Source organism: Macaca mulatta, chromosome 2 (assembly GCF_049350105.2).
Source record: "Macaca mulatta isolate MMU2019108-1 chromosome 2, T2T-MMU8v2.0, whole genome shotgun sequence".
Taxonomy (NCBI): domain Eukaryota; kingdom Metazoa; phylum Chordata; class Mammalia; order Primates; family Cercopithecidae; genus Macaca; species Macaca mulatta.
The window spans coordinates 162,078,494-162,101,356 of NC_133407.1; the positions used below are offsets into that span (position 1 = coordinate 162,078,494).

Sequence of the window (22,863 nt, forward strand, 5' to 3'; positions counted from 1 at the left end):
GTACATGTGCATAACGTGCAGGTTTGTTACATATGTATGCTTGTGCCATGTTGCTGTGCTGCACCCATCAACTCATCAGCACCCATCGACTTGTCATTTACATCAGGTATAACTCCCAATGCAATCCCCCCCTCCCCCCTCCCCATGATAGGCCCCGGTGTGTGATGTTCCCCTTCCCGAGTCCAAGTGATCTCATTGTTCAGTTCCCACCTATGAGTGAGAACATGCGGTGTTTGGTTTTCTGTTCTTGTGATAGTTTGCTAAGAATGATGGTTTCCAGCTGCATCCATGTCCCTACAAAGGACACAAACTCATCCTTTTTGATGGATGCATAGTATTCCATGGTGTATATGTGCCACATTTTCTTAATCCAGTCTGTCACTGATGGACATTTGGGTTGATTCCAAGTCTTTGCTATTGTGAATAGTGCCGCAATGAACATACATGTGCATGTGTCTTTAGAGCAGCATGATTTATAATCCTTTGGGTATATCCCCAGTAATGGGATGGCTGGGTCATATGGTACATCTAGTTCTAGATCCTTGAGGAATCGCCATACTGTTTTCCATAATGGTTGAACTAGTTTACAATCCCACCAACAGTGTAAAAGTGTTCCTATTTCTCCACATCCTCTCCAGCACCTGTTGTTTCCTGACTTTTTAATGATCGCCATTCTAACTGGTGTGAGATGGTATCTCATTGTGGTTTTGATTTGCATTTCTCTGATGGCCAGTGATGATGAGCATTTTTTCATGTGTCTGTTGGCTGTATGAATGTCTTCTTTTGAGAAATGTCTGTTCATATCCTTTGCCCACTTTTTGATGGGGTTGTTTGTTTTTTTCTTGTAAATTTGTTTGAGTTCTTTGTAGGTTCTGGATATTAGCCCTTTGTCAGATGAGTAGATTGCAAAAATTTTCTCCCATTCTGTAGGTTGCCTGTTCACTCTGATGGTAGTTTCTTTTGCTGTGCAGAAGCTCTTTAGTTTAATGAGATCCCATTTGTCAATTTTGGCTTTTGCTGCTGTTGCTTTTGGTGTTTTAGACATGAAGTCTTTGCCCATGCCTATGTCCTGAATGGTACTACCTAGGTTTTCCTCTAGGGTTTTTACGGTATTAGGTCTAACATTTAAGTCTCTAATCCATCTTGAATTAATTTTCGTATAAGGAGTAAGGAAAGGATCCAGTTTCAGCTTTCTACTTATGGCTAGCCAATTTTCCCAGCACCATTTATTAAATAGGGAATCCTTTCCCCATTTCTTGTTTTTGTCAGGTTTGTCAAAGATCAGATGGCTGTAGATGTGTGGTATTATTTCTGAGGACTCTGTTCTGTTCCATTGGTCTATATCTCTGTTTCTTAAAATATTTTTTCTTCCTATTCTGCCCCTCGTCTCTTCTGGTACTCCAATTACACGTATATTGAACCTTTTAATATTGTCCCACGTGTCCCTGAGGTTGTATTCATTTTTTTTTTATTCTTCCGTCTTCAGGTTGGATAATTTCTGTTGATTTATTATCTTCAAGTTCACCAAGACTTTCTTCTGTTGTCTATATTCTATTAAGCCTATCGAAATTTTCATTTCAGGTATTATGTTTATTAGTTATAGAATTTCAAACTGGTTCATTGTTACATTTTCTTTGTTCGTACTAAGATTTCCTTTCTTCTTATTCATTATGAGCATATTCATTTATGTCCTAAGCATAGATAAAATAGCTTCTTTATTAAAATTCTTGTTTGCTACTTACAAAATCTGCATCGTTTTATAGCTAGAATCTGTTGATTACATTCTTTTCCTTGAGAATGGGTCACACTTTCCTGTTTCTTTATGTGTGAATGGTTTTGTTTTGAATTCCAGATGTTGTGTTTTGTTCTCAAGATTCTATTTTATTATTTCTAAAATTTTAGTTACTTTTTATCAGACAGTAAGTTGGACTCAAACCCCAAACTCTGGCCTATGACAGAGAGGCATCAAAACTCCGTTCAGTTATTTTTGCCTTAGCTGGGCTGCTTTAAGTCAGTTCAACAAATACATAGTGCCATTGTTCAGCCGGCAATTTCAGCTAAGTTTATACACAGAATTCAGGGCTCCTCCTTCCTAACTCTTTTTCTTCTCTCTGATCTCCCTCCTCACTTCCTAGCAGCTATGTTTGTCCCAAACTCTTTCTTCTCATTCTTCAAGCCAGAAATATCTGTGGCTATTCTATTAAGAGTTTTACTTGCCCTGTGTACTGCAAACTGGGAACTTCCCTCAAAATAAAAGCCATAAAAACCCTAAATTCATCCCTTGCTATTTATTTTAAACATCGGATGAAGATTTTGGGGTCAAGTATGCTGTGAAGACCCTCATGGCTTAAAAATTCTACAATTGTATGAAAATTGTATAGAATAATACCCATGGAGAATAAAAAAAATATGTAAAGACATAAAACTAAAGATGTGGCATAATTAGATATGTGCCTATCCTTAGGACCAAAAATTCTGAATGTATAAATTAAGGCAAGGGAATTTTTATTATACTTGGAAAAAAATTATAAATATTCTTCCTTTCTTAAGAGGTACATATTCCTTTGCCTCTATTCCTCTTTGTGGAACCTCTCCTCATGTTCATTCTCCTTCAGGAGAGAGACCATGTTACTTGGTGGCATTAATCTAATCTTTTAATATTATTTGTTTGTGAACCTGAAAATGTTCTTTCTTATGCTATAGACTTGGAATTTCTATCTTTGTATTCCAGGCTTCAATCTTAAATTTAAAAGCCAATGAACTTGATATTTGTGTGAAATATTTTATTTCTTTTTCTAAATCTTTAGATAAAACACTTTTCTTCAAAGATTACCTAGGCAGATAAGTAGATGTTATTTTTAAAGTATTTTCATGGCTGGAGAACTTTTAGAAGACAAAAATGCTAGAGGCTATCTGGGCATTAGTGTGAGAATTTTCTACTGGAGAATCATTAATTTGTTGTCTTTCTACAATTTAGGCAGTCACTGAGGAGAATATTGCTTCTTTGCAGAAGAGAGTGGTAGAACTAGAGAATGAAAAGGGAGCCTTGCTCCTTAGTTCTATAGAGCTGGAGGAGCTGAAAGCTGAGAATGGTATGTATAAAAGAAAACCATAATTCTCTGTCTTCTTATCCCACAAGTACCTCTACTTTTATCATTATTTATGTGTAACATGTAGAATTCTCTGATTCCATGATAATAAAGATTTAGATAATAGAGCTGGTAACTATGAAAGATAAAATTAATACACATTAAACAATTAGAGCATAGTATCAGTGTTTACATAACATTTTGCATTATGGACTATACATGCTGCAGGATTTCTTTGTAACTCATAATCATTTTGGAATGGTCATTGTATCCTATAGGAAGTATGGCTTGAACAGGACCTTAGTAAGATGATTTTTAAAATAGGTAAAATGAAGAAAGAAAGGACATTCTGGTAGTAAATTTGTGGGATGAGGTAACAGAGATCAGTATAAAGGTTTAAAGGTAGAAACTATGTTGTGAGTGAGTGGTTTATGCTTGTGCTGTACCCTACTTAGAATCCTGCTCCTTTCCTTTAGTCTGGATGATTCTTACTCATCTCTCAGGCCTTGACTAGTATATTATCTTTTTCAGGAATTTGGTACTGATCCCCAAAAGTTGGGTTAAATGATTTTTTGTGTGCTTCCATAGTATCCTTTTATACTTTTAACATTGTATTAAAATGATCTGTTTATATGTTTGTCTTTTTTACTATAAGCTCTTAAAGTTTATAAGCTCTTCAAGGGCAGGGGCCATTTTTTTTTTCTATCTTTGCTTTACCCAAAACAAGTATACTACCTGGCAAATAATGGATACTGAATAAAGTTTTGTTGGATTGAACTGAACTTAGCATTTTATCCTATTGGATTGTGTGTGAACAGTTAGTGAGAATGAAGATGTGTCTCCTTCCACTTATCATATGCTTCATGTAGACTTTATGGATTTAGTAGCGTATCGTTAATGCTTTGTTGATCTAATTCATCTTGGATTAACTGAGTACTACACTTTATCATTTAGGAGTGAGAATGAATAGCAAGTAAAGGTTGTAAAACTTTTATTAAACTCTATAGAGCTAGTATTTCTAACGTAACCATTTTACAGTTTTCCACTTAGGTCTAAATGGAAGCTTATACACTTGTATCAGATGATTCCCACTATTTCTAATAAGTAAAGAACACCACAAATTCAGCTCATTATTTAACCCATTCAGAGCACTTCTTTGAGACCTTATCCATGAGGCTTATTTTGCAGTTTTGCAAACAATCTGTATCCTGTCCATGTGGTTTCACATGGTTTGGAGGTATTATATGGGTTCCATTCCTTTGCTCTTTCCTGCAGGGATCACTGACCTTAAGGTTTTCTATATTGGTTTTTGTGTCTGGCCTCACAGATTACTTTTACCTTGTATGTCATGTTCTTTTCAACTCACCTTTTGCACTGACATTTCTACCACTGTACCTCTTTTTCAAGTAATCTTGTGAAGTGTCTGAACATATTATATAGTGTCTTGAATTCACTTGTCTCATCTATGGTGCCTTTCCTATGTGCCAGGCACTATTGTCGTTCCTGGGGATATAGCTATGATCATATTGGAGGGGAAGACAGACTGCAAACCTGTTTATACACATAAGAAAGTTTCAGAGAATGATAAGTATTAGGCTAAAAATAAAACAGGGTATTTCAAGTATGCCTTGGAGAAGAGGAACGCAGAATTGGAGTAGTGAGAGTAGGCCTTTCCGAGGACTTTAAACCTGAATGATGAAAAGGGGACAGCCATGCAAAGAGGCTAAGCAAAGAGCATTCCAGGCAGAGAAAAAAGCAGTACAAATGTCCTCAGGTATGAATGAACTTGATAAGTTTGCAGAAGAGAAAACAGGCCAGTGTTTTTGGAGCAGAGTGAACAAAAAGGGTGCAATACAAGAAGAGGAGGTTGCAGAATTAGTAGGGTCAAAGCATAAGGGTTCCTGTAGGTCACATTAAGACATTTGGATACAGTATAAAAAATATATATATATGTATTTTTCCTTTGGTATATCTGTTTTATCTTCTCAGAAAGAATATAAGCTTCTTGAGGATATTGATATCGATGCTCAATATATACACATTGTAACAGAACTTGGGTTAAAACTCCAAAGACTTGGATTCTAATCCCAGCTCCCTGAACTAGCTGCATAATCTTTCGGGTCATGTCATTTCTTTGTTTCCTTATATGATCATTGAGGAGATAGGATAGCTCCCTTTTCGTGCTAAAATTTGATATCTTTATGAACATTGAAGAACACTGTAAGTGCTATATTAATGCCAAATATATATTACAAACATGGTAGGATTATAGATAAATTATGTATATTGTCCTAGAAGTTCTGGATTATGCCACAGAAATAGCTGCTGCTCTATGTCCTGCACCCTGGCATCCTTCTCCTTTCAAACCTTCCACTATTTAGTATACTTCATTCAGTATCATTATCATCACCTAGTACTGTTCTATCTTATATCTCATGTAATCATATCCTCTTGCCACTTCTTTATTTTAATGAGGCTTTTTCCTCTCCCAAACTATTTTATTTTGTAAAAAAATTATTTCATGCATTTCAGATAGCTTCACATGCAATCCTGTTTGTTCATACACTCCATATATATCTTCTAAAGATATTTATTTTGTGACTTTCAGAAAAACTATCTTCTCAGATTACTCTTCTGGAGGCTCAGAATAGAATTGGGGAAGCAGATAGAGAAGTCAGTGAGGTAAGTGATATGTTCTTAATATAATCAGAACATGAACTAGATTAAGAGAAGGTAGCTTCATATGAAAACACGTCTATAATTTTCTAGTGTTGTCAGAGAAGTACATTACCTATAGTGTAAGACCTATTAAAGAGATTCATAATGGTTATTATATCTCATTTATTGTTACTTGTTTCTGAATATTAGAATTCATTGTCCTAAAGCAACACAAATATAGTAGCTACTAATTTGGGATTTGATAACCCATTTTTTTAATACTGGGTTATCATCTGTCTCAACTTCTTTGTTCATCTCAGAAGAGTTTCTCAGTGAAGAGATAAGATTGGCACAGTTTTACTAAGATTAAATAAAAAGAGATCTTTAGAGAATGATCCTTTTTATAATCTGAAAATTACTATAAGTGTATGGTTGCTTAGTATCATTCTGTTGATTTAAGATTATTGTTAGCTGTGTTGTGTTTAGTTAGCTATGTTCTTCTAATCAGTAAGTCAGTGATAGAATCATACATGCCCTTGAGGAATAATGTGGCTTCCTAACAAAAGGATCTGCTTCCTTTTTTTTTTTTTTAATAGGAGTTTTATTCTGAAGAAAAAAAAAGCTTCTCATGTAAGAAATCTCCAGAAAATGAATTCCAGGTTTCCTTAGGTCTTATGAATAGGGCTTGACTTCAGTGCAGGATTGGCAGAGTGTCCTTGGAGGTCCGGTTGGGAAAGACAAACTGATTTGAAAAGGATTTAGCAGTGTTATGGTACAAAGAAGGTTTTGACCAAAAAGTCTGAAGTTGTAGAAGATGAAATACAAGTTTTTAATTTGGCTTTTTTTTTTTTAATGTTGTAACACATTTGATTAAAGCTTTTTTTTTCTTTTTCTAAAAATAGATCAGCATTGTTGATGATGCCAACAAGAGGAGCTCTTCTACTGAGGAAAGTGGACAAGATGTTCTAGAAAACACATTTTCTCAGAAACATAAAGAATTATCAGTTTTATTGTTGGAAATGAAAGAAGCTCAAGAGGAAATTGCATTTCTTAAATTACAGCTCCAGGGGAAAAGGGCTGAGGAAGGGGATCATGAGGTCCTTGACCAGAAAGAAATGAAACAGATGGAGGGTGAGGGAATAGCTCCAATTAAAATGGAAGTATTTCTTGAAGATACAGGGCAAAATTTTCCCTTAATGCCAAATGAAGAGAGCAGTCTTCCAGCAGTTGAGAAAGAACAGGCGAGCACTGAACATCAAAATAGAACATCTGAGGAAATATCTTTAAATGATGCTGGAGTAGAATTGAAATCAACAAAGCAGGATTGTGATAAATCCCTTTCTGCTGTACCAGATATTGGTCAGTGTCATCAGGATGAGTTGGAAAGGTTAAAAAGTCAAATTTTGGAGCTTGAGCTAAACTTTCATAAAGCACAAGAAATCTATGAGAAAAATTTAGATGAGAAAGCTAAGGAAATTAGCAACCTAAACCAGTTGATTGAGGAGTTTAAGAAAAATGCTGACAACAACAGCAGTGCATTCACTGCTTTGTCTGAAGAAAGAGACCAGCTTCTCGCTCAGGTGAAGGAACTTAGTGTAGTAACAGAATTGAGGGCTCAGGTAAGGCAACTGGAAATGAACCTTGCAGAAGCAGAAAGGCAAAGAAGATTTGACTATGAAAGCCAAACTGCTCATCACAACCTGCTCACAGAACAGATCCATAGTCTCAGCATAGAAGCCAAATCTAAAGATGTGAAAATTGAAGTTTTACAGAATGAACTGGATGATGTGCAGCTTCAGTTTTCTGAGCAGAGTACCCTGATAAGAAGCCTGCAAAGCCAGCTGCAAAATAAGGAAAGTGAAGTGCTTGAGGGGGCAGAACGTGTGAGGCATATCTCAAGTAAGGTCGAAGAACTGTCCCAGGCTCTTTCACAGAAGGAACTTGAAATAGCAAAAATGGATCAGCTCTTACTGGAGAAAAAGAGAGATGTGGAAACCCTCCAACAAACCATCGAGGAGAAGGATCAACAAGTGACAGAAATCAGCTTTAGTATGACTGAGAAAATGGTTCAGCTTAATGAAGAGAAGTTTTCTCTTGGGGTTGAAATTAAGACTCTTAAAGAACAGCTAAATTTATTATCCAGAGCTGAGGAAGCAAAAAAAGAGCAAGTAGAAGAAGATAATGAAGTTGTTTCTGGCCTTAAACAAAATTATGATGAGATGAGCCCAGCAGGACTGATAAGTAAGGAAGAACTCCAGCATGAATTTGACCTTCTGAAGAAAGAAAATGAGCAGAGAAAGAGAAAGCTCCAGGCAGCTCTTATTAACAGAAAGGAGCTTCTTCAAAGAGTCAGTAGATTGGAAGAGGAATTAGCCAACTTGAAAGATCAATCTAAGAAAGAGATCCCACTCAGTGAGAGTGAGAGGGGAGAAGTGGAAGAAGATAAAGAAAACAAAGAATACTCAGAAAAATGTGTGACTTCTAAGTGCCAAGAAATAGAAATTTCTTTAAAACAGACAATATCTGAGAAAGAAGTGGAACTAGAGCATATAAGGAAGGATTTGGAAGAAAAGATGGCAGCTGAAGAACAATTACAGGCTCTGGTCAAAGAGATGAATCAGACCTTGCAAGATAAAACAAACCAAATAGATTTGCTCCAAGCAGAAATCAGTGAAAACCAAGTAATTATCCAGAAGTTAACCACAAGTAACACGGATGCAAGTGATGGGGACTCCGTAGCACTTGTAAAGGAAACAGTGGTGATAAGTCCACCTGGTACAGATAGTGGTGAACACTGGAAACCAGAACTAGAAGAAAAGATACTGGCCCTTGAAAAAGAAAAGGAGCAACTTCAAAAGAAGCTACAGGAAGCCTTAAACTCCCGCAAGGCAATTCTTAAAAAGGCACAGGAAAAAGAAAGACATCTTAGGGAGGAGCTAAAGCAACAGAAAGATGACTACAATCGCTTGCAAGAACAGTTTGATGAGCAAAGCAAGGAAAATGAGAATATTGGAGACCAGCTAAGGCAACTCCAGATTCAAGTAAGGGAATCCATAGACGGAAAACTCCCAAGCCCTGACCAGCAGGAATGGTGCTCTCCCACTCCGGGTTTAGAAGAACCTTTATTCAAAGCCACAGAACAGCATCACACTCAACCTGTTTTAGAGTCCAACTTGTGCCCAGACTGGCCTTCTCATTCTGAAGATGCGAGTGCTCTGCAGGGCGGAACTTCTGTTGCCCAGATTAAGGCCCAGCTGAAGGAAATAGAGACTGAGAAAGAAGAGTTAGAATTGAAAATTAGTTCTACAACAAGTGAACTTACTAAAAAATCAGAAGAGGTATTTCAGTTACAAGACCAGATAAATAAACAGGGTTTAGAAATTGAGAGTCTAAAGACAGCATCCCATGAAGCTGAAGTTCGTGCAGAAAGCCTGCAGCAGAAATTGGAAAGCAGCCAACTACAAATTGCTGGTCTAGAACATCTAAGAGAATTGCAACCTGAGCTAGATGAACTACAAAAACTCATAAGCGAAAAGGAAGAAGACGTTAGCTACCTTTCTGGACAACTTCGTGAGAAAGAAGCAGCTCTCACTAAAATACAGACAGAGATAATAGAACAAGAAGATTTAATTAAGGCTCTACATACACAGCTAGAAATGCAAGCCAAAGAGCATGATGAGAGGATAAAGCAGCTACAGGTGGAACTTTGTGAAATGAAGCAAAAACCAGAAGAGATTGAAGAAGAAAGTAGAGCAAAGCAACAAATACAAAGGAAACTGCAAGCTGCCCTTATTTCCCGAAAAGAAGCACTAAAAGAAAACAAAAGTCTCCAAGAGGAATTGTCTTTGGCCAGAGATACCATTGAACATCTCACCAAGTCTCTGGCAGATGTGGAAAGCCATGTTTCTGCTCAAAATAAAGAAAAAGATAGAGTCTTAGGAAGGTTAGCTTTTCTTCAAGAAGAAAGAGACAAACTCATTACAGAAATGGACAGGTCTTTATTGGAAAATCAAAGTCTCAGTGGCTCCTGTGAAAGTCTAAAACTAGCTCTAGAGGGTCTTACTGAAGACAAGGAAAAGTTAGTGAAGGAAATTGAATCTTTGAAGTCTTCTAAGATTGCAGAAAGTAGTGAGTGGCAAGAGAAACACAAGGAACTACAAAAAGAGTATGAAATTCTTCTGCAGTCCTATGAGAATGTTAGTAATGAAGCAGAAAGGATTCAGCACGTGGTGGAAGCTGTGAGGCAAGAGAAACAAGAACTGTATGGCAAGTTAAGAAGCACAGAGGCAAACAAGAAGGAGACAGAAAAGCAGTTGCAGGAAGCTGAGAAAGAAATGGAGGAAATGAAAGAAAAGATGAGAAAGTTTGCTAAATCTAAACAGCAGAAAATCCTAGAGCTGGAAGAAGAGAATGACCGGCTTAGGGCAGAGGTGCACCCTGCAGGAGGTACAGCTAAAGAGTGTATGGAAACACTTCTTTCTTCCAATGCCAGCATGAAAGAAGAAGTTGAAAGGGTCAAAATGGAGTATGAAACACTTTCTAAGAAGTTTCAGTCTTTAATGTCGGAGAAAGACTCTCTAAGTGAAGAGGTTCAAGATTTAAAGCATCAGTTAGAAAGTAATGTATCTAAACAAGCTAACCTAGAGGCCACTGAGAAACACGATAACCAAATGAATGTCACGGAAGAGGCCACACAGTCTATACCAGGTGAGACAGAAGATCAAGACTCTCTGAGTATGAGCACAAGGCCTGCATGTTCAGAATCGGTTCCTTCAGAGAACAGTGCCAACCCTGCTGTAAGTGAGGATGTCAGCTCACATGATGAAATTAATAACTACCTACAGCAGATTGATCAGCTCAAGGAAAGAATTGCTGGATTAGAGGAGGAGAAGCAGAAAAACAAGGAATTTAGCCAGACTCTAGAAAATGAGAGAAATGCCTTACTGAGTCAGATATCAACAAAGGATGGTGAACTAAAACTGCTTCAGGAAGAAGTAAGCAAAATGAACCTGTTAAATCAGCAAATCCAAGAAGAACTCTCCAGAGTTACCAAACTAAAGGAGACAGCAGAAGAAGAGAAAGATGATTTGGAAGAGAGGCTTATGAATCAATTAGCAGAACTTAATGGAAGCATTGGGAATTATTGTCAGGATGTTACAGATGCCCAAATAAAAAATGAGCTATTGGAATCTGAAATGAAGAACCTTAAAAAGTGTGTGAGTGAACTGGAAGAAGAAAAGCAGCAGTTAGTCAAGGAAAAAACTAAGGTGGAATCAGAAATACGAAAGGAATATTTGGAGAAAATACAAGGTGCTCAGAAAGAACCTGGAAATAAAAGCCATGCAAAGGAACTTCAGGAACTGTTAAAAGAAAAACAACAAGAAGTAAAGCAGCTACAGAAGGACTGCATCAGGTATCAAGAGAAAATTAGTGCTCTGGAGAGAACTGTTAAAGCTCTAGAATTTGTTCAAACTGAGTCTCAAAAAGATTTGGAAATAACCAAAGAAAATCTGGCTCAAGCAGTTGAACACCGCAAAAAGGCACAAGCAGAATTAGCTAGCTTCAAAGTCCTGCTAGATGACACACAAAGTGAAGCAGCAAGGGTCCTAGCAGACAATCTCAAGTTGAAAAAGGAACTCCAGTCAAATAAAGAATCAGTTAAAAGCCAAATGAAACAAAAGGATGAAGATCTTGAGCGAAGACTGGAACAGGCAGAAGAGAAGCACCTGAAAGAGAAGAAGAATATGCAAGAGAAGCTGGATGCTTTGCGCAGAGAAAAAGTCCACTTGGAAGAGACAATTGGAGAGATTCAGGTTACTTTGAACAAGAAAGACAAGGAAATTCAGCAAGTTCAGGAAAACTTGGACAGTACTGTGGCCCAGCTTGCAGCCTTTACTAAGAGCATGTCTTCCCTCCAGGATGATCGCGACAGGGTAATAGATGAAGCTAAGAAATGGGAGAGGAAGTTTAGTGATGCGATTCAAACCAAAGAAGAAATTAGACTCAAAGAAGAGAATTGCAGTGTTCTAAAGGATCAGCTTAGACAGATGTCCATCCATATGGAGGAATTAAAGATTAACATTTCCAGGTAAATGAGTAGTGAATTTTTTCCTCCTCCAGACGTAACTGGAAGCAAAGAAAGTCTCTAAACTATTTGTTTCCTTTTAGACAATGGGACTAATTTTGGCATAAATTCCCATGGGAGATATATTCCCTCTCACATCTACTCTTTTTTTGGCAAAGAACAATCCTGCTACAACTGCATGAACGTGAAAAGTTCACATCTTCTCTTCCCATCTTTCTATTGAGAGATTTCTTTATTTCTGTTTTGTTTAAGATGGAGTCTTGCTCTTATCACCCAGGCTGGAGTGCAATGGCGTGCTTTTGGCTCACTGCAACCTCTACTTCCTGGGTTCAAGCAATTCTCCTGCCTCAGCCTTCTCAGTAGCTGGGATTACAGGAGCCTACCACCACGTCCAACTAATTTTTTGTATTTTTAGTAGAGACAGGGTTTCACCATGTTGGCCGGGCTGGTCTCGAACTCCTGACCTCAGGTGATCCACCCGCCTCGGCCTCCCAAAGTGCTAGGATTACTGGCATGAACCACTACACCTGGCCTCTGTATTTCTTTTCATTTCCATTTCAACTACTCTTGCCTGGATTTTTACCAGAGTACTCTCAAATTAATTGCCTTGGTGTCCTAGATAGTCTCATCTTTTCTCCTTCCTGTAGTCCACATTAATTGATACTGCATATGCCTTGTAGAGTTATTTTTTCTCAAATTTCAATTTTATATCACTTTTTAAGCTCTAGAACTAACAATGTCTCTCATCCTTTGTATTCCTTGCTTCTAATAGGACCCTTTTGTTCTAAAATAGATTTCCTCACTGCCTTTCATATCAAGATTATCCCTTAGAGAAGCCAGACATTAGCTTGTCTGGAGCAAAGTAGAATAAAGTAGGAGAAAATGTTACTTTTCAGGATGTCGAAAACCATGTCACTAAATGACGTATTTTGGAGTTTATGACTTAAATATATGAACCCTTAGGTGTGATATACCTTTAATACATAGCACTCAGTAGATAAATATGTAGGTACAGAGAATTAATACATCTTCAGTAAAACATTTAACACCTGTTATGAATGTTAATTCATTTGTAAATCTATTGAGTACATGTTATAGTATTTGTTCTTTGGGAAACATAGTTTTTTTCTTGAAATCTGTAACTAATGACCTTCTCTCTCTTTCAGGCTTGAACATGACAAGCAGATTTGGGAGTCCAAGGCCCAGACAGAGGTCCAGCTTCAACAGAAGGTCTGTGATACTCTACAGGGGGAAAACAAGGAACTTTTGTCCCAGCTAGAAGAGACACGCCACCTATACCACAATTCTCAGAATGAATTAGCTAAGTTGGAATCAGAACTTAACATTCTCAAAGACCAGCTGACTGATTTAAGTAACTCTTTAGAAAAATGTAAGGAACAAAAAGAAAATTTGGAAGGGATCATAAGGCAGCAAGAGGCTGATATTCAAAATTCTAAGTTCAGTTATGAACAACTGGAGACTGATCTTCAGGCCTCCAGAGAACTGACCAGTAGGCTGCATGAAGAAATAAATATGAAAGAGCAAAAGATGATAAGCCTGCTTTCTGGCAAGGAAGAGGCAATCCAAGTAGCTATTGCTGAACTGCGTCAGCAACATGATAAAGAAATTAAAGAGCTGGAAAACCTGCTGTCCCAGGAGGAAGAGGAGAATATTGTTTTAGAAGAGGAGAACAAGAAGGCTGTTGACAAAACCAATCAGCTCATGGAAACACTGAATGCCATCAAAAAGGAAAACATTCAGCAAAAGGCACAGTTGGATTCCTTTGTTAAATCCATGTCTTCTCTCCAAAATGATCGAGACCGCATAGTGGGTGACTATCAGCAGCTGGAAGAGCGACATCTCTCTGTAATCTTGGAAAAAGACCAACTCATCCAAGAGGCTGCTGCTGAGAATAATAAGCTTAAAGAAGAAATACGAGGCTTGAGAAGTCATATGGATGATCTCAATTCTGAGAATGCCAAGCTGGATGCAGAACTGATCCAATATAGAGAAGACCTGAACCAAGTGATATCAATAAAGGACAGCCAACAAAAGCAACTTCTTGAAGCTCAACTTCAGCAAAATAAGGAGCTGAAAAATAAATATGCTAAATTAGAAGAAAAGCTGAAGGAATCTGAGGAAGCAAATGAGGATCTGCAGAGGTCCTCTAATGCCCTGCAAGAGGAGAAACGAGATTTATCTAAAGAGATTGAGAGTTTGAAAGTGTCTGTATCCCAGCTAACGAGACAAGTAACAGCCTTGCAAGAAGAAGGCACTTTAGGAATCTATCATGCCCAGTTAAAAGTAAAAGAAGAAGAGCTACAGAGGTTAAGTGCTTTGCTTTCCTCCTCTCAAAAGAGAATTACAGAACTGGAAGAAGAATTGGTTTGTGTTCAAAAGGAAGCTGCCAAGAAGGTAGGTGAAATTGAAGATAAACTGAAGAAAGAATTAAAGCATCTTCATCATGATGCAGGGATAATGAGAAATGAAACTGAAACAGCAGAAGAGAGAGTAGCAGAACTAGCAAGAGATCTGGTGGAGATGGAACAGAAGTTACTCATGGTCACCAAAGAAAATAAAGATCTCACAGCACAAATTCAGTCTTTTGGAAGGTCTATGAGTTCCTTGCAAAATAGTAGAGATCATGCCAATGAGGAACTTGATGAACTGAAAAGGAAATATGATGCCAGTCTGAAGGAATTGGCACAGTTGAAAGAACAACAGGGACTCTTAAACAGAGAAAGACATGCTCTTCTTTCTGAAACCACCTTTTCAATGGACTTGCCTGAGGAAAACAGCTTATCTTACCTTGAGAAACTTAACCAACAGCTCCTATCCAAAGATGAGCAACTGCTTCACTTGTCCTCACAACTAGAAGATTCTTATAACCAAGTGCAGTCCTTTTCCAAGGCTATGGCCAGTCTACAGAATGAGAGAGATCACCTGTGGAATGAGCTGGAGAAATTTCGAAAGTCAGAGGAAGGGAAGCAGAGGTCTGCAGCTCAGCCTGCCACCAGCCTGGCTGAAGTACAGAGTTTAAAAAAGGCTATGTCTTCACTCCAAAATGACAGAGACAGACTAGTGAGTAGCTAGTTATTTCTTTCTGATCTGTTTAAGAGTTTTTGAACCTTTCTTTTAATTTATTTTTACAGAAAAGGATAAACACATTCTTATACATATTATCTGGGCACTCAGGGGAAGTATTATATATCCCACAGGTTCTGTTTGTTCTTAGAGAAACACAGAAACATGATTTAAATTGCGAAACCTGCCAATACCATTAGAAAAAAAATCAGAAATTTCCTTGGCACAAAAACTCTCCATTTGTTATAAAAGGACTGAGAGGTGGAAAGCTGTTTTATATATTTGATATACACAAAGACACATGTAAATGTTTCCAGAATTTGTCATAGCTTAACTGAAAGAAAGCAAAAGGATCACTTAGCGCCTTCTTAGAGTGGAAGTGTTACCATTTAGTGCCTTGCTTACAATTTAGCAATAGATTATCTGGTAGAATTTGGAGCAGGAAGGACTCAGTTCATCTCATGGGTAACTAAACCCTAATTTGTCAAAAATAAAAAAAAGTTAAATGTAAAAAGAGTTTCTTTAAATAAGTTTAAATGACTTTTTTGTAAAGTTTTATTTGCAGGCTGAACCATTTACCCACTTCCTTTTAATACCCAACATTTCCAATGGGAGAAAAAGCTAAAGAGGCTTCCTAATGCTGACATTTGACAGCTTTTAGTAGGAGCCAGGAGTTTAATCCAGGTCTCCCAAGATTCAGGGGCAAAAACTGGAACTGTATGAGCCAAGCCAGGTTGTCAGGGGATTCTACTGAACTCCTGGGCTCAAGCAGTCCTCCTGCCTCAGCCTCCCAAATAGCCGGGAGTACAAGCATGAGCCACCACTCTTGGCTTGTTAGGGGATTCTACTTTGCAATGTTACTGTCTTCACTTTCATGATAGTCTCTTAACTCTGTCAAGGCTTTGTATTTGTAGGAAAATAGGCCAAATAGGAAATAAATGGAGTTTTGAAAGGCTGGGTTTTCCATTTTGAAATGTGACCCATACCCAGAATCTGAAAATTCTAATTTTTAAGATTAGCTCTAGTGAAAAGATTATTTCCCCTAACTGTAGAGTCAGTTTCTCCTTTTCATTGTAGGTAATTGTATTCATTCCTATTTCACTTAATATCCTATATTATAGACAGTCTTTCCCCTTCTGTAATCTGAACAAAGCCCTTCTGTTCAGTTGTGGTTTTGACTTCCAACATACGCATACCTGTTTATATTTTTTAAATAATTTGAGTTCAGTTGACTTTGCCCTGAGAGCTTGGCCTTTTGTCTGTCTTTTCAGAACGTAAATGCAAAAGGTTCTATTCATCAGGACAGTATGTGCCTCAAAGCTGTAATTTATGATATGCTGGTATTGATTACCTTCCAAGTCAAAATCTTTTTTCGTGGAGCTGTTAGGATAGATTCTGAATTAGCTAACTATGTTTAATTCAGTGAATTGCTTTATTATTCTTATCTGTTATAAACACTACGCACTCAACTTTGCACATTTTTGTTTGCTGGATAGTTATAGCCAAGCCAACTTTTTTATTTTCATGTTTCTGTAATTCACAGTCATATTACTCTGTTCTCAGAGGCTCATAACTGTGATTTTATTTTATTTAACCCTCAAGATGTATCACTCTTTTATTCACAATGTGCCTCAAATATTTTTCTTTTCCATCTTCAACATCCTAAGATAAGCTCTAACACTTTATCCTTAAACTGTTGTAATAATGTTGCTTCCAGGTTATCATCTCTCCAGTATTTTCAGACCATGGCCGAATAAGTCTTTCTGAAACTCTATTTTGTTATTGCACTACTTAAAAATGTTTAAAAGTTGTATTATCTCTCGAATAGACTTAGTATTCAAACCCCCTTTAGTCTGGCATTTAAGACCCTGTTTTTGTTTTGTTTGTTTGTTTGTTTGTTTTTGAGATGGAGTCTTGCTCTGTCACCCAGACTGGAGTGCAGTGGTACAATCTTGGCTCACTGTAACCTCCGCCTCCCAGGTTCAAGCAATTCTCCTGCCTCAGCCTCCCAAGTAGCTGGGACTACAGACATGCACCACCACACCTAGCTAATTTTTGTATTTTTAGTAGAGATGGGCTTTCACCATATTGGCGAGGCTGGTCTTGAACTCCTGACCTCAGGTTATCCACCTGCCTCAGCTCCCAAAGTGCTGGAATTACAGGCGTGAGCCATCGCACCCGGTCAAGACCCTATAATTTATCCATACCTTTCCAGCGTTCCCTTTTACTGCTCCCTACTCATACCCTTCATTCACGCCAAACTGATCTACTCAGTACACAATAATCATACCTGGTACCTCCTACTTACCCATATTATCATCTGCAGCCAAAATGTTCTCCCAATTGCTTTCCTTTTTTGAGTATCTATTTCCCACTATTTAAAGGTCATTCCAGAGCTCAAATCCTCTGCTTATATTTCGTGATTGCCTGATTGTCTTTTGCCTTTGTACTTCCCTAGTACTTTACTTACCATTTGTCCCATATTGCCATATTGTGTGTGTGTGTGTGTGTGTGTGTGCATGTGTTTAATTTCTATACACTATTTTTTATTTCCCCAATTAGATTGCAAACTCCTGGTAAGTGTCATGTCTTATACTTGTTTGTACATCTTTAGCATAGAATTGACTAAGCAGATGGCATATCTCTAGGGGTGCCTGTATTTATCTATGCGCTCCTCATTTTGAAAATGATTTGGGGTAGCATATAAAGATATAAACAGTTTTTCAAGATAAAATAAAAGGGACTGAGATGGAAGAGAAAAAGAGGATAGGCTAGAAAAAGATTAAACCAGGAGTAAGGTTAGTGTCCCAAGGGGAAGTTACTATGTTCTATACTGTGTTAGAAAGCGGGATCCATAGTTTGCTCTGAGGTTTCTATTAGCCATCAGAAAGAGGGAATGAAAACCACATGCATGACTGCAGTATTCATCGTCTAGGAGAAAAGGAGAAAGAAAAATCACCTACTCAAGACAAGAATAGTCTTTAAGTATTGAGGCCTGTAAGAAATTTCTTCTGTGTTCCCATAAAGAGAACACTATGCAGTTGTGAAACATCCATTACTTCTCTACAGTAAATATAATAATATGTTTTTTAGGGTTTTTATTTAGCTGTACCTTAATGTAAGTGCATAGCAAAAGAATTATGTCCAGTTCACTAAAACTACCACTCCAAGGAGCTAAAATGCAGTCCCAGGCACACAGCTTTCTGATGATCCATTCTAGGATACCTCTAGTCTAGATACTATGGATTGAATGGATTGCATAAAGGAATATGTTTTTGCCTTAAATCAAAACAAAAATTTTGGGGTTTGAGTTAAAAATTAAGTTATATGGCACATATTTAATTAGTCACTAAATTCTACAATGTTTGGTGGGAAAAGCTAAGAGTAGTACTACATCAACCCCATTTCTTCTGAGGCAATTTGCTGTCAACCTTTTAGCTTATTTCAGTATTTCCTCTGTATCTAAATATCATGCTTATATTGCATTTTTGGCTCTTCATTTGTTGCATCAACTATTGACTTTCTTTACACTAACAGGGTTTAGCGCTCTACTCCCCCTGCTTTCACAGTAAAACCTATTAGTGTATGCACTTTTTACTTATTTATTTATTTGAAACGGAGTCTTGCTCTGTCCCCAGGCTGGAGTGCAGTGGTGCGATCTCAGCTCACTGCAACCTCCGCCTCCCGGGTTCAAGTGATTCTTCTGCCTCAGCCTCCCAAGGAGCTGGGACTACAGGCGTGCACCACGATGCCCACCTAATTTTTGTATTTTTAGTAGAGACGGGGTTTCACCATGTTGGCCAGGATGATCTCAATCTCTTGACATCATGATCCGCCTGCCTTGGACTCCCAAAGTGTTGGGATTACAGGCGTGAGCCACTGCGCCCAGCCAGTGTGTGCACATTTTAATACAAACCCCTTCCTCATTTTCTTTTTTCTTTTTCATTTTCTTTTCTTTTCTTTTTTTTTTTTTTTTGTGACGGAGTTTCACTCTGTCGCCCAGGCTGGAGTGCAGTGGCACGATCTCGGCTCACTGCAAGCTCCGCCTCCCAGGTTGACGCCATTCTCCTGCCTCAGCCTCCCAAGTACCTGGGACTACAGGCGCCCACCACCACACCCAGCTGAGTTTTTGTGTTTTTAGTAGAGACGGGGTTTCACTGTGTTAGCCAGGATGTTCTCGATCTCCTGACCTTGTGATCCGCCCACCTCGGCCTCCCAAAGTGCTGGGATTACAGGCGTGAGCCACCACGCCTGACCTTCCTCATTTTCTTGATATAATTTAATTTTAATTTTGGTTAAACCAATTCAGATTTGCATTCTTATGACTACAAATGCTACTAGAGCATTAGAGACATGTTACTTTTATTTTCCTGAGTCTGTTTTTCCCAGATTAATAACAGTTTTTGTTATTGTTGTTACTTAGTTTTCTTTGCACTTAATGTAATTTAACCTCAGATTTACTGCCATTTGTCCACATCTCCTCTCAAGATGTTTATTGCCATCAATGTCATCTTCAGGAAGAAAATTCTCCTGGAGTACCTGATTTCCTTCTACATGAACCAGTGGCCCTGTACTCCTAGGATACACTTTCTATCCTAGAATATTTCCCTTCACCTTTCTCCTATATTAGATCTCCTATTTCGTCTATTCTATGTATTCGTTTTCTTGATTTTGTGCCATCTTTTTCTTGGAATAAATCATTCAGTAGCTCCCTAAGAAATGATACATGGAAGGTAAATTTATTGAAAATGTCTTTTTATCTCTCTTACCTGGTGGATAGTTTTTGTTGGATATAGAATTCTAGGCTGAAAATAATTTCCCTTCAAAACTGTGAAAACATTGGTTTATAGCTTTTTAGGTTATATGTGGTTCACAATCTAAAGCTATTCTGATTCCTGATCCTTTGTATGTCATCTGTTTCTCACTTCCCTTCCCCTCAACCCACCTTCCCTCCCTTTCTCCCCTATTCTGGAATTTTTTGATTGTATAATTTGGTATAGGTCTTTTTTTCTTTATCATGCTAACTAGTCCTTTGAATCTAAGAAATCATACTAGCAGCTTTTTGGAAATTTCATTGAATTATTTTTTTACCATTTTCTTCTATCCTTTTTCTCTGTTGTCTTATTTCTGAAATTTTTGTTATTTAGATGTAGGACCTTCTCGAATGCTTCTCTAATTTTCTTACCTTTTCTCTCTTTTTTTGCTGTATTTCTGGAAGATTTTCTTACCTTTGTATTTTGATTCCAAATTTTTTTTCATTTTTGCCATTCTATTTTTAATGTCTAAGGAATTTTTTTCTTTGTCTCATAGATAGATTTTCTTAACTTCTTTTTCTTTTTTTTTTTTTATTATACTTTAAGCTCTAGGGTACATGTGTACAACGTGCAGGTTAGTTACCTATGTATACATGTGCCATGTTGGTGTGCTGTACCCATCAACTCATCAGCACCCATTAACTCCTCATTTACATCAGGTAAAACTCCCTTGCCATCCCTCCCCAATCCCCCCTCCCCATAATAGGCCCCAGTGTGTGATGTTCCCCTTCCCATGTCCAAGTGATCTCACTGTTCAATTCCCACCTATGAGTGACAGCATGCGGTGTTCTTGCGATAGTTTGCTGAGAATGATGGTTTCCAGTTGCATCCATGTCCCTACAAAGGACACAAACTCATCCTTTTTTATGGCTCCATAGTATTCCATGGTGTGTGTGTGCCACATTTTCTTAATCCAGTCTGTCACTGATGGACATTTGGGTTGATTCCAAGTCTTTGCTATTGTGAATAGTGCCACAATAAACATACGTGTGCATGTGTCTTTATAGCAGCATGATTTATAATCCTTTGGGTATATACCCAGTAATGGGATGGCTGGGTCATATGGTATTTCTAGTTCTAGATCCTTGAGGAATAGCCATACTGTTTTCCACAACGGTTGAACTAGTTTACAATCCCACCAACAGTGTAAAAGTGTTCCTATTTCTCCACATCCTCTCCAGCACCTGTTGTTTCCTGACTTTTTAATGATTGCCATTCTAACTGGTGTGAGATGGTATCTCATTGTGGTTTTGATTTGCATTTCTCTGATGGTCAGGGATGATGAGCATTTTTTCATGTGTCTGTTGGCTGTATGAATGTCTTCTTTTGAGAAATGTCTGTTCATATCCTTTGCCCACTTTTTGATGGGGTTGTTTGTTTTTTTCTTGTGAATTTGTTTGAGTTCTTTGTAGGTTCTGGATATTAGCCCTTTGTCAGATGAGTAGATTGCAAAAATTTTCTCCCATTCTGTAGGTTCCCTGTTCACTCTGATGGTAGTTTCTTTTGCTGTGCAGAAGCTCTTTAGTTTAATGAGATCCCATTTGTCAATTTTGGCTTTTGTTGCCATTGCTTTTAGTGTTTTAGACATGAAGTCCTTGCCCATGCCTATGTCCTGAATGTTATTGCCTAGGTTTTCTTCTAGGGATTTTATGGTATTAGGTCTAACATTTAAGTCTCTAATCCATCTTGAATTAATTTTCGTATAAGGAGTAAGGAAAGGATTCAGTTTCAGCTTTCTACTTATGGCTATCCAATTTTCCCAGCACCATTTATTAAATAGGGAATCCTTTCCCCATTTCTTGTTTTTGTCAAGTTTGTCAAAGATCAGATGGCTGTAGATGTCTGGTATTATTTCTGAGGTCTCTGTTCTGTTCCATTGGTCTATATCTCTGTTTTGGTACCAGTACCATGCTGTTTTGGTTACTGTAACCTTGTAGTATAGTTTGAAGTCAGGTAGCGTGATGCCTCCAGCTTTGTTCTTTTGGCTTAGGATTGTCTTGGCAATGCGGGCTCTTGTTTGGTTCCATATGAACTTTAAAGCAGTTTTTTCCAATTCTGTGATGAAAGTCATTGGTAGCTTGATAGGGATGGCATTGAATCTATAAATTACCTTGGGCAGTATGGCCATTTTCACAATATTGATTCTTCCTATCCACGAGCATGGTATGTTTTTCCATTTGTTTGTGTCCTCTTTTATTTCACTAAGCAGTGGTTTGTAGTTCTCCTTGAAGAGGTCCTTTACATCCCATGTAAGTTGGATTCCTAGGCATTTTATTCTCTTTGAAGCTATTGTGAATGGGAGTTCATTCATGATTTGGCTCTCTGTTTGTCTGTTACTGGTGTATAAGAATGCTTGTGATTTTTGCACATTGATTTTGTATCCTGAGACTTTGCTGAAGTTGCTTATCAGCTTAAGGAGATTTTGGGCTGAGACAGTGGGGTTTTCTAAATATACAATCATGTCATCTGTAAACAGGGACAATTTGACTTCTTCTTTTCCTAACTGAATACCCTTGATTTCTTTCTCTCGCCTGATTGCCCTAGCCAGAACTTCCAACACTATGTTGAATAGGAGTGGTGAGAGAAGGCATCCCTGTCTTGTGCCAGTTTTCAAAGGGAATGCTTCCAGTTTTTGCTCATTCAGTATGATATTGGCTGTGGGTTTGTCATAAATAGCTCTTATTATTTTGAGATACGTTCCATCAATACCGAATTTATTGAGAGTTTTTAGCATGAAGGGCTGTTGAATTTTATCAAAGGCCTTTTCTGCATCTATTGAGATAATCATGTGGTTTTTGTCTTTGGTTCTGTTTATATGCTGGATTACGTTTATTGATTTGCATATGTTGAACCAGCCTTGCATCCCAGGGATGGAGCCCACTTGATCATGGTGGATAAGCTTTTTGATGTGCTGCTGGATTCGGTTTGCCAGTATTTTATTGAGGATTTTTGCTTCGATGTTCATCAGGGATATTGGTCTGAAATTCTCTATTTTGTTGTGTCTCTGCCAGGCTTTGGTATCAGGATGATGTTGGCCTCATAAAATGAGTTAGGGAGGATTCCCTCTTTTTCTATTGATTGGAATAATTTCAGAAGGAATGGTACCAGTTCCTCCTGTACCTCTGGTATAATT

The 22,863-nt window shown here is 37.9% G+C and overlaps 1 protein-coding gene across 27 annotated transcripts in view; it reads left to right on the forward strand.

Annotated features, from left to right (window-relative positions):
- The window catches only part of GOLGB1 (golgin B1), an 88,266-nt gene that overhangs the window by 43,788 nt on the left and 21,615 nt on the right, over nucleotides 1-22,863 (forward strand). For all 27 annotated transcript variants that reach the window (XM_077993827.1, XM_077993833.1, XM_077993835.1 and 24 more), the window contains 4 exons: nucleotides 2,978-3,092; nucleotides 5,698-5,771; nucleotides 6,650-11,835; nucleotides 12,999-14,913. In XM_077993827.1, the coding sequence (XP_077849953.1) occupies nucleotides 2,978-3,092; nucleotides 5,698-5,771; nucleotides 6,650-11,835; nucleotides 12,999-14,913 (7,290 nt within the window). The remainder of the gene's footprint in view (nucleotides 1-2,977; nucleotides 3,093-5,697; nucleotides 5,772-6,649; nucleotides 11,836-12,998; nucleotides 14,914-22,863) is intronic.